This window comes from Acinonyx jubatus, chromosome B1 (genome assembly GCF_027475565.1).
Source record: "Acinonyx jubatus isolate Ajub_Pintada_27869175 chromosome B1, VMU_Ajub_asm_v1.0, whole genome shotgun sequence".
Lineage (NCBI taxonomy): Eukaryota > Metazoa > Chordata > Mammalia > Carnivora > Felidae > Acinonyx > Acinonyx jubatus.
The window spans coordinates 50,220,457-50,237,406 of NC_069382.1; the positions used below are offsets into that span (position 1 = coordinate 50,220,457).

Sequence of the window (16,950 nt, forward strand, 5' to 3'; positions counted from 1 at the left end):
GCTTCTGCACAGCAAAGGAAACAATCAGCAAAACTAAAAGGCAACTGACAGAATGGGAGAAGATATTTGCAAATGACATATCAGATAATGGGTCTGTATCCAAAATCTATAAAGAACTTATCAAACTCAACACCCAAAAAACAAATAATCCAGTGAAGAAATGGACAAAAGACATGAATAGACACTTCTCCAAGGAAGACATCCAGATGGCCAACCAACAGATGAAAAAATGCTCAACATCACTCATAATCAGGGAAATACAAATCAAAACCACCATGAGATACCGCCTTACACCTGTCAGAATGGCTAACATTAAGAACTCAAGCAGCAACAGATGTTGGGGAGGATGCGGAGAAAGAGGATCTCTTTTGCACTGTTGGTGGCAATGTAAGCTGCTGCAGCCAGTCTGGAAAACAGTATGGGGTTTCCTCAAAAAACTAAAAATAGAACTACCCTACCACCAGCAATTGCACTCCTAGGCATTTATCCACGGGATACAAGTGTGCTGTTTTGAAGGGGCACATGCACCCCCCTGTTTATAGCAGCACTATCAACAGTAGCCAAAGTATGGAAAGAGCCCAAATGTCCATCAATGGATGAATGAATAAAGAAGATGTGATATATATATACAATGGAGTATTCCTTGGCAATCAAAAAGAATGAAATCTTGCCATTTGCAGCTATTCGGATGGAACTGGAGGGTATTATGCTAAGTGAAATTAGTCAGAGAAGACAAATATCATCTGACTTCATTCATATGAGGACTTTAAGAGACAAAACAGATGAACATAAGGGAAGGGAAACAAAAATAGTATAAAAATAGGGAGGGGGCAAAACAGAAGAGACTCATAAATATGGAGAACAAACTGAGGGTTACAGGAGGGGTTGTAGGAGGGGGATGAGCTAAATGGGTAAGGGGCACTAAGGAATCTACTCCTGAAATCATTGTTGCTCTATATGCTAACTAATTTGGATGTAAATTTTAAAAAATTAAAAATAAAATAAATGTTTTTGCAGAATTGAGGTGCCTGGGTGGCTCAATAAGTTGAGCATCTGACTCTTGATTTCTGCTCAGGTCATAGTCCCAGGATCATGGGATTGAGCCCTGTGTTGGGCTCTGCACTGAGCATGGAGCCTGCTTGCTTAAGATTCTGTCTCTCTCTCTCTCCCTCCCTCTCTCTGTCTCTCTCTTTCTGTCTCTCTTCCCCTCTCCCCTTCCCACGCATACTCTCTAAAATAAAAAATAATAAAAATAAAATAAAATAAATTTTAAAAGAATGACTCAGAGAACTTCTTAATGAATATGTCTTGAACCTTACCCCTAGAGCTCCTAATTTTGTAAACCTGAGATAAAGTCCAGGAATCTGCATTTTTACCAGACATCCAGGTTAATTCTAGTGGGTATCTGAAACACTGTCCTAATATATAAGCAGCAAAATTAAGAGTAACCTCATAGATGCAAACCCCAAAGACCTTCCAGGGAAAGCATAATAGCCTGAGAAGACTAGAAACAGAACAGGGAAGTATCTCTCAATGGCATGACAGAGACGATCTCACAAGTCCCTCCATCTGTAGGATAAAGGGCATCAATAAGTGTGGCGTTTTAGTATTATAAGGACATTTCAGATTCCTTCTTTTTTATCATTTAATATTTGGTGTGAGTTACATTTTGTTGAACTCCAAAGAGAACTAGCCTATATTATGTTTTTCTCAGCAGCTCTAAGAGATGACACTTTATCAATGTAATGATTTCGTCTGTCAACTTGGGTACCTTATAGTACCTAGTTGTTTGGTAAAGCACAAGTCTAGATGTTGATGTGGAGGTTTTTGGGTTTTTTTAAGATATGATTAACATTGAAATCAGTAGACTTTGAGTAAAACAGATTACCTTACATAATGTGGATGAGACTCATCTAATCAGTTCAGAGAAAATACTTAGGTCCCCTGAGGAGAAAGGAATTATTCCTCCAGACTTTCCTCAGACTCCTGACTGCAGCATCAATCTTTCCCTGGGCCTCCAGTCTTCTGGTCTCCCATACAGAGTTCAGACTTACCAGCCCCCATAATTGCATGTGCCAATTTATTCTATTCTATTCTATTCTATTCTATTCTATTCTATTCACTTATTTGAGAGACAGAGAGAGAGAGAGCAGGGGAGAGGGGCAGGGGCGGAGGAAGAGAGGAGAGAGTCAGAGAGAGAGAGAGAGACAGAGTGAGATAGAGAGAGAATCTTAAGTAGGCTCCACATGTAGCACAGAGCCTGATGTGGGCTCAATCCCACTACACTGGGATACTGACCTGAGCTATAAATCAAGGGATGTATGCCCAACCAACTGAGCCAAACAGGTGTCCCCCAATATCTTTCTTTTTTTTAAATGTTTATTTATTTTTTAGAGAGAGAGAGACAGAGTGTGAGGGGGAAGGGGCAGAGAGAGAGGGAGACACAGAATCTGAAGCAGGCTCCAGGCTCTGTGCTGACAGAGCCTGAAGCGGGGCTTGAATTCACAAGTGGTACCCAGGGCTCGAACTCACATGCCTGCGATCATGACCTGAGCCGAAGCCACATGCTTAACCAACTGAGCCACCCAGGCGCTCTCCCCCCACCCAATTTCTTAAATAAAACTCTAGCTTTCTCCCTCCCCTGCCCTACACACAATTTTTTTTCTATTTTTCTGGAGAACTCTTAGTAAAACAATAATATCCCATGAAACTAATCACTATGAGACCCTCTAAAATATTCATAAATTTGGATGTGGCCATATGATTGTGACTCATACACATTTGAACACATGAACTTTACATCATTTACATCCTTATATCTTTCCAGAGCCTGATACACGTTCAGTATTCACAAGGTATCTGAATGAACTAATGTGTTTCTCTTTATGGACTCCAGTGGGACTGCATGTGGTTGATTGTCTTCTTTGCATCTGATAATTCTGATCATGTCTATGCCAGGTAGACTTAACCAAGGAAGGACCTAGAAAAGACCCTATTACTCGTCCCTGATTTCACTTTATAGCCCTGATCTTTAAACATTGTCTCACAATTTTCTAAAAACAAATTCTTATACTTTGTATTATAATCTGGCCACACAAGCTATTCTGTTTCCTCTGACTTTCTTGCCTTGAATTTTTATCCTTTCTCATTTTATGAGTAATGACTTTAGCTACTCAAGAGTGGCCCTTATTCAGTTATCCATGTCTATGGAAAGGGAGGATTTTGCTGATTCCTCCAAGCCACTTCATTATACTAACTTTTTATTTGGATATATTAAGGGGAGGGAAAGAAAGGTGTGGTCTTTAAGTCCCAAGTGGTAATCATCCCACTTTCAACTCTAAACAGGAGAAGAAACCCCTGATCATAACTCTACCATAGACCTTCCTTCATAAATGGCCCAGTATATGAAAGCATTTGTACCTCAGATGGGGAGCTCTCTGTGTTGGGGGGGGGTCTATGTAAAGCACTGAGCTGACAGAATTAAAGCTGGTCATTAGCTAGGTTATATTGTGTTCCATAAGAGAAGTAAAAGAAGTTACTTAACAACACAAAATGTTGGGGTGATTAAAGACCTCTTTTTAGTGTTGTATTTGGTCTTTATTCATTAGATTTGTGATATTTGGGAGAACTGAATCCATGTCTAACTTCCAGGGTCTAGCATAGAAGCTAACTCACAGTCTATGCTCCATTGATGCTTGTGTAAAGATGGGAGGGAAGAAAGGAGGAGGAGAAGTGAGGGTGGGTCTAAAGCTTAGTGATTTGATTTATCACCAGTAAATATGGTCACAAGCAACATTTGAGAACCCAAACCCAACAGTAAGGGATACTGTGGAACATGAGGCAGGGAGCTTCTCCAGGCTCCTGAGATGGTGTAGGCTTTTCTCTCCTTTTCTGTCTCTTCCTGGATCCATGGAATAAATTGAGCCACAGACACAAACATACCAGGCCTCCCCCTGAAGCCAGATCTTATGCCCCAACTGAAGACACCCACTTGGAAGAGCCTCTGGGTTCCATGGATAGTACAGACCATAGGTGCCCCACTGTCTCCCTGAGAATGAGAGAATGAAGAAGGTACAGTCTGCAAGGAATCAACAGTAGCTCTAGCAAGAGGGCAGGATAAGAGGGTCCTAGTGGCATGGGTTAGGGGCTTCACTCCTGGGCTTTCTCCTGAGAACCTAGAAAGTGGAGGGGCATATGGAGGATGGGGCTGAGGTAGGGGCCAAGTACCTGGCAATTGCCTTTGGTGCCTGGTTCCTTCCAAGCACAAACCATGTTCCTGGAGAGCTGATCTACCCTCTTGCTGCATTCTCTCCAGCTAATCTGCAGCACTCTCATCTTCTGCAGGTACATGTTTAAGTTGTCATGTTGGTCTGGGAAATGAGGAAGCTAGTGTGAGAATGAGTGCCAAATCAACCACTGAAGGTGACAAGCCTATGAATGATCAGGGTTGAAGTCATGGAATGATGCAAACACTTAGCAAATCACAGTGTAGGAAGGCCTTAAAAGTGACCTAATGGAATGCTCCACTCAATCCAATAAGTGAATTCTTCATTTATGCTTATATTTATTCCTTTTGGGAAACTCATTTCCTCTGGAACAGCCTACTAACCCCCCTAGCACCAGCTCCTGCCATAAAAACATAGGATGAGTTTTCTCCATGCCCCCCCCATCTCCCCACAGCCATGCTTGGTCCTTGTGCAGAGATTCAGAATAGCCCAGTTTCTTAGTGTTGTCCAATGTCTCTGCCAGGCCAGTGGAGGAACCAGGAAAATGACACACCTGTAAGAGCCAACTTGTGGAAGGTAAACAACTAATTCTAGAGGAACTTCTGGTCTTCCCCCCATCCTACTCCCACCCTCCCAGAGTTTCTCCCTGTTTGGCCAGCCTTGTGACCTGGGAAAGGAGTGGAGTCATTGATGACAAAGATTGGTTGGGGAATCACTGGCTCAGTTATCTCAGGATGATGGTCAACATGGACTTCATCAAATGATAAACATATTGGGAAGTTCACATTGTAAAATAGTCCATGGAGGAAGAATCCAAACTGGCTTTCTAAAGGCCTCTGGGCTCCAAAAAATGATCACTCTCATGTTTTGAGATTCTTCTATATTCCAGGCTTTCATTAGGGACCTTACAAGTACAATTGCATCTAATTTAATCCACATAATGGATTTGAGGGTGACATTGCTGTCATTATACAGATGAGAAAAGGTAAAGGTGAGTAAGGTGAAGGAGCTAGATAGCTCAAGATCCCAAAGTTGGAGTAGTGAGGCCAAAATCTTCCAGAGCAACATGCTTTCTAGCCCAGGGAAGCCTAAATGTAAGCTTTCTATGGATTTTTAAGGGAAGGCGCATACCATATTCATAAGCTGTCACCCACTCTGCCATCCAACATCTGTCCCAGATCCTTTCCTTCTTCTGCAGGCAGATGGGCATTTTGAAGTTAGTGAATTTTACTGGTGTGGCAAGCAGGAGCAGGGAGAGATCACTGTCAAGGTGGGATGGTTTATAATCTTTGTGAATAATTATCTTCTGCACTTGCTTTCTCTCCAAGCGGACGTCGCTGAATATTCTGGTTCCCATGACCACAGTAACATTTCCCAATGCCATTTCTAACCTAAAAAATGAATATAATAACTCCAAACTAAAATAATACTTACACTGTATTTCACACTTGTAGACAAATTTATCAACAGTACAATTTACAACTAAATACTGAAAAATCCAAAGCAGTGGATGTGCAGTGGCCTAGAGAGTGGCTAGAGACAAGAGTGGCAGAAGTCAGCAGCCCAGACTCTGAGCTAGTGAATAATCAGCCCAGGGAAATTTCCTGACTCAAGGAAATGGAATGAATCCATCCAAGATAATAGAATGTGAATTCCTTGACAACAAAGAGTTTGACTGTCTTGTTTACCACTATATCACCAGCACTTGGAATAGCACAATGGTAGGTGTTCATGAGTGTGTGTACAATGAACAAATACAGTGTATTGTCTACACATGTGGCAGGCAGAAGGGAAGACTTGTACTTATTTTCCATTACTGGGTGCATAGCTACAACTAGAAGTCAACCTTTGGATATGGCTCACTTAGAAGGAGAAAGTGGGTGTAGAGAAGATACTTTCTGGTACAAAGCCAATGGGAACAAACTGGGTTCATAAGCCTTGTGCACTAACCCGTTAAGCTACCCGACCCAGACAAAAGGTAGAGAAGATTTGATGTAAATTAAGACAACGCTTCAGAAACTTACAGGGTTCTTGGGAAGCAATGTGCGGCTGTCAAAACCCACCACTGATGTATGATTGAGCCTCCACAGAGGTGTTTCCGTGAGATCTGGATACTCACTTGCCATGGGAACTCACCCTCCTGGACTTCAAACAATTCATGAAATCGTAACAATGATGAATTTGAAAAGGCAGGTCGGTGGCCACATTGAACTTTGTCTGAAAGAGAAATGGAAGAGCCATTTGTACATAATGAGCACTGAGAAATCCTTTCTATCTGATATTCCCAGCATATTCCCAGCTTAGACTAGTGCTAAAGTTGAGTGAAATAAGTGAGCAGCCACAGAGGGGACAGGTCTCAGAAAACACTAACAAAACACACCTCCAATGTCTGTCCCTCACATTCAAAAAGAGCCGTGAGACCTGGAGAAGTCAGGGTGGAGATTCATTAGAGATGTTAAGGGGTTGAGGTGATGATATGAAATGGCTAAAGATATGCAGGATCCATTCAGGAGATTGCAACCATGCAGAATTGGAAAAGGAAGAGTTAATATCAAGAATTTTAAGCTATAACAGAGGAATAACTACAAAGGGCCAAGAGGACTCCAAGAATACCACAAAGTTAGGGGAGAGTGAAAGGACTCAACTTGGCAGGGGAGCTCCTCCCCAAGGTTGGGGTTCAGAAATCACTAGAGAATGTGTTTGCAGCCCAAGGGAAAATAGAAGTTTTTAAGTCCCTATTGCTATTAAAGCAGGAAACACCCCTCTGAAGTACAGCTGGAGTGAGGCTGGAACGTCCCTTCTAGTAACAAGTAGGCAAGAGCAGGTGGGAACTTAGGTGTCAGGAGACTGTTCATCAGCCAGGAGTGTCAATGTCTATGTTGGAATTGCTGCTGTGAGGGGGTGTAGGAGATTGGAAGGATTGGGGGAACTGATCAAAGAAAAAGATATGACCACAAGGTGGCAGTAGCACACACATGCTTTATTTGAACAGGTCTGCATGCAGTAGAAGCCCATTAACAGCCTGAGACCATCCAGAAGCTAAGGTATGAGAGCTACCATCCAGAAGGGGAGGAGGACAAGGGAACTCCCAGGTGAAAGAGATCAGAGAAGGAGCTTAACATCTAGGTAATATTGCTCAGCGGCACAAATGGGAGTCTCTGTCAGAGAGCAATGAAGGGCAGCAGTGGTGTGGGGTGTTTATAATCACAGGCTTTATCATATCTATGACTAGCAGATATTGGATGCAGTTTCATAGGGTATGCAAGACAGGCAGGCTCTAAACATCTAAACTGCTTAGTTATGTTGAAAATAAATGGATGTGTAAAAAATTAAGTTTGGGACCAGCAGGCTTTGAGCTAATGGGTATCAGCTTGACATGAAGAAATAAACAATCTATGGTCTAGTAGACAAAAGCCATTTTGGGGGCCATTGATATAACAGCAGATCACTAAACAGGGGACAGGGCTCAAGCTTATAGAAGGGCCCATGGCAGGAGCCAAGCACTATTGGATGTCCTCTCCCTCCAACAGTCATATTGTAGGAGCAAGGAAAAGCAAACAGAAGTATGCCAGACAGAACCAGGAAAAATCGCCTTCCTTCTGCAGTATCTTTCTAGTACTTTCTACTGAGGATAATTTTTGTTTTACAGGTTAATTAAAATATAACTGACATATAGCAGTGTGTAAGTTTAAGATGAACAGTGTGCTGATTTGATATATTTATATATTGCAAAATGATTACCACCATAGCATTAACATCTCCACCACGTCCCATTATTACCATTTCTTTTTTGTAGTGAGAACATTTAAGAACTCCCCTGTCAGCAACTTCCAAGTATATAATACAGTATTATTAACTATAATTACCATGTTATACATTACGTCCCCAGAATTTATTCATCTTCTAACTGGAAATATGTATCCTTTGACCAACCTTTCCCCATTTCTCTCACCCTAGGCCACTGGTAACTACAATTCTACTCTGTTTCTATGAGCTTGTTTTTTCCAGATTCCATATATAAGTGAGATCATAAAGTATTTGTCCTCCTCCATCTGAATTATTTCACTCAGCATAATGCCTCAGGGTCCATTCATATTGTTGCAAATGGCAGTATTTCCTTATTTCTCATGGCTGAATAATTATCCATTCATCCATTGAAGACACTTAAGTTGTTTCCATAATTTAGATATTGTGAATAATGCTGAAATGAACATCAAAATACAGACATCTCTTTGAGATCCTGTTTTCATTCCCTTTGGGTATATACCCAGAAGTGGGATTGCTGGATCATACAGCACCTCTATTTGCAATTTTTAAAGAAAACTCCATTCTGTTTTCCATAGTGGCTGCATTAATTTACATTCCTCCCAACAGTGCACAAGGGTTCCCTTTTTTCTACATCCTTGCGAATACTTGTTATCTCTTGTCTTTTTGATAAAAGCTATTCTAGCAGGTGTGAGGTGATATCTAATTGTGGTTTTGATTTGCATTCTCCTGATGATTAGTAATGTCAGTGTATCTATTCATGTTTCATGTGTCTAGTTGACCATTTGTATGTCTTCTTTGGGAAAATGTTCAGTCCCTTTCTCCATTTTTTAATCGAAAAAATTTGGCTATTAAATTATATATTTATATTCTTTATATATTTTGGATATTAAGCCCTTACTGGATATTTGATTTGGAAACATTTTCTCCCATTCAGTAGGCTGTCTTTTAGTTTGTTGACTTTTGCTTTTGCTGAAGCATTTTAGTTTGCTGTGTAGTTCCTCTTATTAATGTTTCCTTTTATTGCTTGTGTTTTGGGGGTTACAACCAAAAAATTTTTGTGAAGACCAATGTCACAGAACTTTTCCCCTTTGTTTTCTGGTAGGAGTTTTATTGATGTTTAAGTCTTTAATCCATTTCAAGGGAATTTTAGTGTGTGGTATAAGGTATTCATTCATGTAATCATCTAGTTTTCCCAGAACCATTTATTTAAGAGACTGTTTTTCCCCACTGAGTATTCTTGGCTCCGTGTCAAATATTAGTTGACTATGTATGTGAGAGTTTATTTTTGGGCTGTCAATTTTTTCCCACTGGTCTTTGTGTCTGATTTTATTCACTATAGCTTTGTGTGATGTCTCCAACTTTATTCTTTCTCAGAATTGCTTTAGCTGTTCAGGGTCTTTGGTGATTCCGTACACATTTTAAGATTTTTCCTATTTCTGAGAAAAATGTTGTTGGAATTTTGATAGAGATTACATTGCTTCCATAGATGATTTTGAGTAGTATGGACATTTTAACAATATTAATTCTGATCCATAAAAATGGGCTATTTTTCCATTTGTTTGTGTCTTCAATTTTTTTCATCAAAGCCATAGTTTTCAGTGTAGAGATATTTCACCTTTTTGGTTAAATTTATTCTTATTTTTTGACGCCACTGTGAATGGGATTATTTTATTTCATTCTCAGATATATTGTTGTTTGTCTATGGAAATGCAACTGATTTCTGTGTGTTGATCTTGTATCCTGAAAGTTTACTGAATTCAGTGATTGGTTTTTTGGTGGAATATATGTATTTTCTATATATAAGACTACATCATCTGCAAACAAGACAATTTTACTTTTTCCTTTTTAGTTTGCAAGCCTTTTATTTTATTTTATTTTATTTTATTGCCTGATTTTTCTGGCTAGAACTTCCAGTGCCTTGTTGAGTAAGTGAGAATGGGTACCTTTGTCTTGTTCCTGGTCTTAAGAGGAAAAGCTTTCAATTTTTCTCCATACTCCATTGAGTATAATATTAGCAGTGGGTTTGTCATATATGGCCTTTATCATGTTGAGGAATGTTCCTTCCATACCCAATATGTTGAGCATTTGTATAATGAAATGATCATATGTTTTGTCAAATGCTATTTCTGCATCTATTGAGATTTTCATCTTTCATTCAATTAATGTGGTGCATCACATGTATTGATTTGTGAACCTTCCTTTCATCCCAGGGATAAATACCACTTGATCATGGTGTATCCTTTTAATGTGGTATTGATTTTGGTTTGCTAATATTTTGTTGAAAATTTGCATACCTAAATTCATCAGGGATATTGGTCAGAAGTTGTTTTTTTCTCTTATATCATCCTTATCTGGCTTTGGTATTAGAGTACGCTGGCCTTGTGAAATCAGTTTGGGAATATAATGAAATAATACAACTAGAGTTTTAAATAATTTTTTTCAGATGAAATTTAACTGAGGTAAAATGGCCCTCATAAATTAAATAAAAAGTATTATGTCCCTGTGTCTAAACTTTGTCAGTGTTTCAAGTCTTAAAAAATAGTTTATCTGATTTAGGACAGTTTGGGATCTTGATACGTGAGTTCAGCTGATGTAACTTAAGCAAAGCCATGTCCTATACTTGAGGACCTTGTTGGGTGCTTATTCCCCAATAAGTACCTCTGAAAGTCACTTCTTGTTTTTCATGTTAGTTGTAGAGGCCACCAAATACATGACCTAAATATGTGTGTAAAATTCATACTTAAATTTATAATTTTATCTTAAAACTTTATATTATTAAGATTCTAGATTCTATTGTGTGTTAATAACCACTGGGAATTGATTAAAATTATCTAAAAATTCCTTACAAAGTTGTTGAAGCATCTAAATGTGATTCAATGTAAAATTCAAACTAAAGTATTTTCATCAAAACATGTCAGTATGCTTTATAAGTTCTTATTGAAATCCAGAAAATATTTTAAAAATAGAAACCTATTACTCTCATATTAAAGTTTTTTTTAATTTTATTTTTTATTTTGTATGGAAGTTTTAACAGTCAACTGTTTTAAGATGTGTGTTCTGTTAATTCCAAATATTATTTAGGTTACGTTTTATGGTATTCTTAATTGGCTTTTAATATTAGCTTACTAAGGGTGCTTGGGTGGCTCAGTTGGTTAAATGTCTGACTCTTGATTTTAACCCAGGTCATGATCCCAGGGTCATGGGATTGAGCCCTACATCAGGCTGTGCACTGAACATGGAGTCTGCTTAAGATTCTCTCTCTCTCTCTCTCTCTCTCTCTCTCTCTCTCTCTCTCTCTCTCCCTCCTTCGAGAGGGAGACACAGAATCTGAAGCAGTCTCCAAGACCTGAGCTGTCAGCACAGAGTCTAACATGGGGCTCAAACTCAGGAGCCACAAGATCATGACCTGAGCCAAAGATCATGACTGAGCCACCCAGGTGCCCTGATACATTGCATTTCCATTTTTATTTGTTTTGAGATTTTAAATTTTCTCTTTCAATTTCTTCTTTAACCCATTGGTTGTTCAGAAATGCACTGTTATTTTCCACATATTTGTAGATTTTCCATCTTTCCTCTTCTTCATTTCTAACTTCATTCCATTGTGGTCAGAAAAGGTAATTGATATTATTTCAATGTTCTTAAAACTTCTAAGATTTTTTTTGTGTTTTATCATATAATCTATGCTACAGAAGGTCCCCTGTGCATTCCGGAAAAATATGTGTTCTGTTGATGTTTGATAAAACATTCTATATATGTCTATTAAGTTAATTTGTTCTGGACTATGATTCAATTCCAATGTTTTCTTTTGATTTTGTCTGGGTGTCCTATCCATTGTTGACAGTGGGATGTTAAATTCTCCTATTGTTAATTACATGTCTAGTTCTCTCTTTATATCCATTATCATTTGTTTAATATATTCCAGTGCTGCAATGGTGGGCGCATATATATTTACTATTGTTATATCTTCTTGATGTATTGACTTTTTATTTTTATTTATTTTTATTTCTTTATTCTTCTTTTTTCTTAATTAAATATAATTTATTGTCAAATTGGTTTCCATACAGCACCCAGTGCTCATCCCAACAAGTGCCCTCCTTAATGGCCATCACACACTTTCCCCTCTCCCCCACTCCCATCAACCCTCAGTTTGTTCTCAGTATTTAAGAGTCTCTTATGGTTTGCCTCCCTCCCTCTCTGTAACTTTTTCCCCCCTTCCCCTCCCCCATGGTCTTCTGTTAAGTTTCTCAAGATTCACATATGAGTGAAAACATATGGTATCTGTCTTTCTCTGGCTGACTTATACTTTTTAATCATTATATAATACCCTTCTTTATCTCTTTTTATCTCTTTGGCCTAAGGTATATTTTGTCTAATGCAAGTATGGCTACCTTCACTTTTCTTTTGTTTTCCACTTGCATGAAATCTCTTTTTCCATCCCTTTACTTTGAGTCTAGGTGTGTCTTTAAAGATAAAATGAGTTTCCTGTAGGCAGCATATAGTTGAGTCTTTTTTTTTAATCCATCCAGACATTCTGTGCCTTTCCATTAATTAATTTAATTCATTTCATATTTAGAGTGACTATTGGCATATAAAGATGTACTACTGCCATCATATCATTTGCCTTTTGGTCGTTTTGTATCTTCATTGTATCTTTTCCCCTGTTTCTGTCTATCTTTGTAAAGTGGTGGTTTTCCCTGGGGATTTGGTCAGTCTCCCCTTTTTTTATGTTTTGTGGCTCTACTCTAGGTTTTTAGTTTGTGGTTACTATGTGGCTTACATAAAACACTTCATATAAAAAATGTTGATAGCACCTAATCTTCATTTGGCTATAAAAGTTCTACCCTCTTACCCTTTTAATTTTATATTTTTAATGTCACAATTTACCTTTTCTTATTCTGTGAAATTCATCGAGAAATTATAGTAGCTATAGTTATTTTTAATGCTCTTTTCCTTTAGCCTTTATAATATAATTAACACTGCATTCTAATATAGAGTGCCAGTTTCCTAATTCTGACTGTTTGTTTTTCACCTTTGCTAGAGTATTGTATACTTTCATTTGCTTTTATGTCACTGATTAGCATTTTTTTTTTTTTCATTTCAGCCTGGAGGACTCTTTTCAGCCTTTCTTACAAGGCAGATCTAGTGGTGGTGTACTTTCTCAGCTTTTGTTTGTCTGACAAAGGCTTTATTTCTCTTTCATATCTGAGGGATACCTTGATGGATAAAGTATTCCTGGCTGGCAAGTTTTATCTTTCAACACTTTGAACATGTCGTTCCACTCTCTCCTGGCCTGTAGATTTTCTGCTGAGAAATCTGAAGATAAATGAATGAGGGTTCCTTTGTAGGTTACTTTCTTCTAAAAAAAAATCTTGAACTTTACCTTGTTTGCACATAAAATTTGAAACTAAATGGGTTGCATATCTAAATGTAAAATATGAATAATAAGTTTCTAGAAAATAACATAAGAAAATATCTTTATCAACTTGGGATGAGGAAAACGTTAATTTAAGACAAAATCATATAAATGCTGGAATAATGGCAGCTAACAAATTTTCAGTATTTACAAGGTACCTGGCACTGTTCTCAGAACTTTATGCATATATAATCCTCACAGTAACTTTAATATTACCATTTTACAGATGAAGAAATGAATACAAAGATATTTAGTAATACATTCTGAGATGACATAGCAAGTATGTGGAGGAAATGTAATTAGTTGCAGACAATCTAACTTCAGAGCTCACATTATTCTACAGGTCTGGTTGTGTTTATAATCTGGGATGAGAAGATCTTTCTAGCACATCAAATAAAAGCCAAGAACCATAAGTAAAAATATTGATGAACTTTTACATAAATTTAAAACTTTTACATTTTGTCCAAAATAGAGTTTGAAGAGTGTTGAAGAATTAGGAGAAAATGTTTTGCAGCACACATAAGAGACAAAGGGCTAATGTCATTGAAATTTTTTTTAAAGTTCTTACAAAACAGTTTACAACACCCATTCAAGTAGGAAAAATGAGAAAACTATAGGAACCGGTAATTCTCAAAAGAATAAATTAAAAATGTTACAAATAAGGAAAATGTTACAAATAGGGGTGTAAAGGGTGGTCTTGTGACCAGATACATTTCAGAAATACCAGATTAAATAAAATTATTCTATTTTCTCTACAGTGAGATTTCTCATAACTTTTACTATGTGAGTATCCACTGTGACTCTACAGAAAAAGTAATGAAGAGAACATTTCTAAATCTTGTCTAACCATAAGCTTCTAATAGGACAAGGGGTCTACAGAACATACTTGAAAATGCTGCATTCATTCACTTGTTCTTATAATAATAGTCCTATAACTTTTCCCACTTTATGAGATTACATAATCTAATACAGGTTGTCTAAATTAATAAGGTCTTTATTCCACTGTGGTCCCAGCACTATGCTGGGCTCAGAAAGGTGCTTAATACATTTACAAAGAGGGGAGTGGAGTCTGGAGAAGCAGAGGCAATTGCTAATGTTACTCCAAGTCTCCTGTATTTCCAGATCCTGGGGGATCATTTTAAATGGCATTATTCACTCAGCCCAAAATATCTACTTTGGTTAATCAGTTGTGATCTCCTCATTTCCTGAGCCATTTGCTCTAACTCAACCTTCCCTCAGAATTCTACATCAACTCTACAGGAAATAGGTAAGAGGTTGCAGGCCTCTCTCCATCCTCTGCTCTGTTAGCCTGGCACAGACCTGACTCTTCTTGGGCATGCCCCTTGAGTGCCATGAGCAGTGGAATTAGAAGCTGGAGCATCTTTTTTTCATTCCAGTCCAGAATTGCTCAACCTATGCCTCTAGCCAAAGCTGATAAAGTGCCAGCTGCAACTGTTTCAGATGGGGCCATCACAAATACATGGCCAAGCTGATCCTGGGTGACATCATAGTAAGCCTGGGGTTAGAGAGGAAACAGGGGATGTAGGAAAGCCTGGCTTAATGAATCTGTGTGACCAATCCTTCCCTGTATTCCCTGTGCAGTGGGGAATAAAGAGATACCGTGTTAGGCAAACTTTTATCCGCACACTCCCTTCCCGCTTTTGACTCTGAGCCTCTCGAGGAGCCACATAGTCTACCATTTGCTTTGGCATCAAAACTTCCTTAGGTAAGTTTTCATATGTTTTATCTCAAAGCCCTCTCTGACTTTTTAGAATATTTAACTGTCTTGTGACATTAATGGGGAGAGTGGTGGAGTGAAAGTATGTCATATAGTCACATATGCATGAAAAGATTACTCTGAGTATAACACAGATTATTTTAGAGAGGATGAAACTAGAAAAGAGAATAAAATTTAAGCAGTGGCTCCAGAAATGCAGATGAAAGATGGTGGTGGCCTAAAATAGTGAAGAGGGTGGGTGTATTAGCATGCCAAAGTTACCATAACAAAGTATCACATACTGGGTGGCTTAAACAGCAGAAATTTCTCAGTTCTGGAGGCGAAGTCCCAGGTCAAGTTTGTCAGCAGGATTGGTTTCCTTCTGAGGGCGATAATGGAAGAGTCTGTTCCAGGCATCTCCCCTTGGTGTGCAGATGGCCACCCTCTTGCTGCCTCTTCACATGGTCTTCTCTCTGTGGACATGTACTCCTGGTATCTCTCCCTCTTTTTGAAAAAATCTTATTTTAATTCCAGTGTAGTTAACATACAGTGTTATATTAGTTTCAGGTGTACTATATCGCAATTCAACACTTTTAGACATGATCCAGTGCTCATCACAAGTACACTCCTTAATCCCCATCACTTCTTTCAACCATCCCCCGCCTATGTCCACACTGGTAACCATCTTCCTCTGTTTATAAGAACACAAGTCATATTGGATTAGACCTAATTTTAACTTAATCATGTCTTTAAAAACCTTACCTCCAAATATGGTTACATTCTGAGGTACTGGGGGCTGGGACGTCAACATACAAATTTTAAGAGGGACACAGTTCAGCCTGTAACAGTGGAGTTACCAAGAAACAGATGCAATTGAGAGATACTAAAGAGGTTGAATATAACAGTAATGTGATTGATGAGCTATACAGGATGAACAGGCAGAGACAAGTACAGATTTGAAAATTAGGGGTAGAAGTGTCAGTTGGAAAGTCATCCATCTATTGAAATCACCGGAATGAATGAGATTGTCCACTCAGAAGGTGTGGAGAGAAAAGCAAAGAGGGCCTAGGTCTGAGCCTGGAAGAACCGCCCACATTTACCATCATACAGAGGAAGCAGAGCTGGAAAAGGAGGCTGGCAATTGTCTGAAGTACTATAGGAAAATAAGAAGAGGGTGTTTACTGTGCAAAATAGGACTAGAATGTTCCAAAGAGGAGCAATGCCTCCTGATTAAAGATAACCCCTCCACGTGTCCTCTGAACCTCGCCATCCTCTCACATCCTTAGGAATCTGATATTATCGACTATATACTCCCTTCCTCGTCCTCATGCTCCTTTTCTCTTCCACATCTTTCTCATCCCCATTTAAATGTGTTCAAGTCATTTCCACCTTAAAACCTTCTAAATAAACTATAGTCTCAAAATGCTCTCCCTCTACTCTTACTCTATAGCTACCACACTATCTCTTCCCAGGTACAACAGTCTTTGTAAAGAATTTAAAGAATGACTATATGAGAGGTTGAATAAGGAAGTGCCAACTGCCTAAAGTAGCTGTTGTCTACAAGTAAAATAAGAACTCCTATTTTCCTTTATTCTCACAACAGTTCTGATATCAGATGTGTGGGTTTTTTCCACATCAAGCAATTCTCCAGTTTTTAGTGGATATTGAATGGGTGTTCTACAGTTGAACTCAATTCTGACAACTAACTACCTGGAGTTAGTGCAGACCCCACAGGTTAAGGGCCAGTCCCACAACACTGCATCCACTTCAGATGCCAATCACAAATCTAGGTTGTCACTTACACTTCTGACTGACCCTCTATATAT

General features: G+C 38.5%; 1 protein-coding gene across 11 annotated transcripts in view; it reads right to left on the reverse strand.

Moving 5' to 3' along the window:
• Positions 1-16,950, reverse strand: part of PRSS51 (serine protease 51) — a 60,796-nt gene that overhangs the window by 25,019 nt on the left and 18,827 nt on the right. For 2 of the 11 annotated variants that reach the window (XM_053216668.1, XM_053216669.1), the window contains exons 2-6: positions 15,427-15,626; positions 6,251-6,443; positions 5,358-5,617; positions 4,228-4,370; positions 3,255-4,048 (exon numbers count right to left, since the gene is read on the reverse strand). In XM_053216668.1, the coding sequence (XP_053072643.1) occupies positions 3,752-4,048; positions 4,228-4,370; positions 5,358-5,617; positions 6,251-6,443; positions 15,427-15,607 (1,074 nt within the window). In that variant the 5' untranslated portion in view covers positions 15,608-15,626 and the 3' untranslated portion in view covers positions 3,255-3,751. Of the gene's footprint in view, positions 1-3,252; positions 4,049-4,227; positions 4,371-5,357; positions 5,618-6,250; positions 6,444-14,727; positions 14,865-15,426; positions 15,629-16,950 lie in introns of those variants that run through there. The other 9 variants (XR_008296009.1, XR_008296008.1, XR_008296011.1 and 6 more) reach the window with 7 other exon arrangements.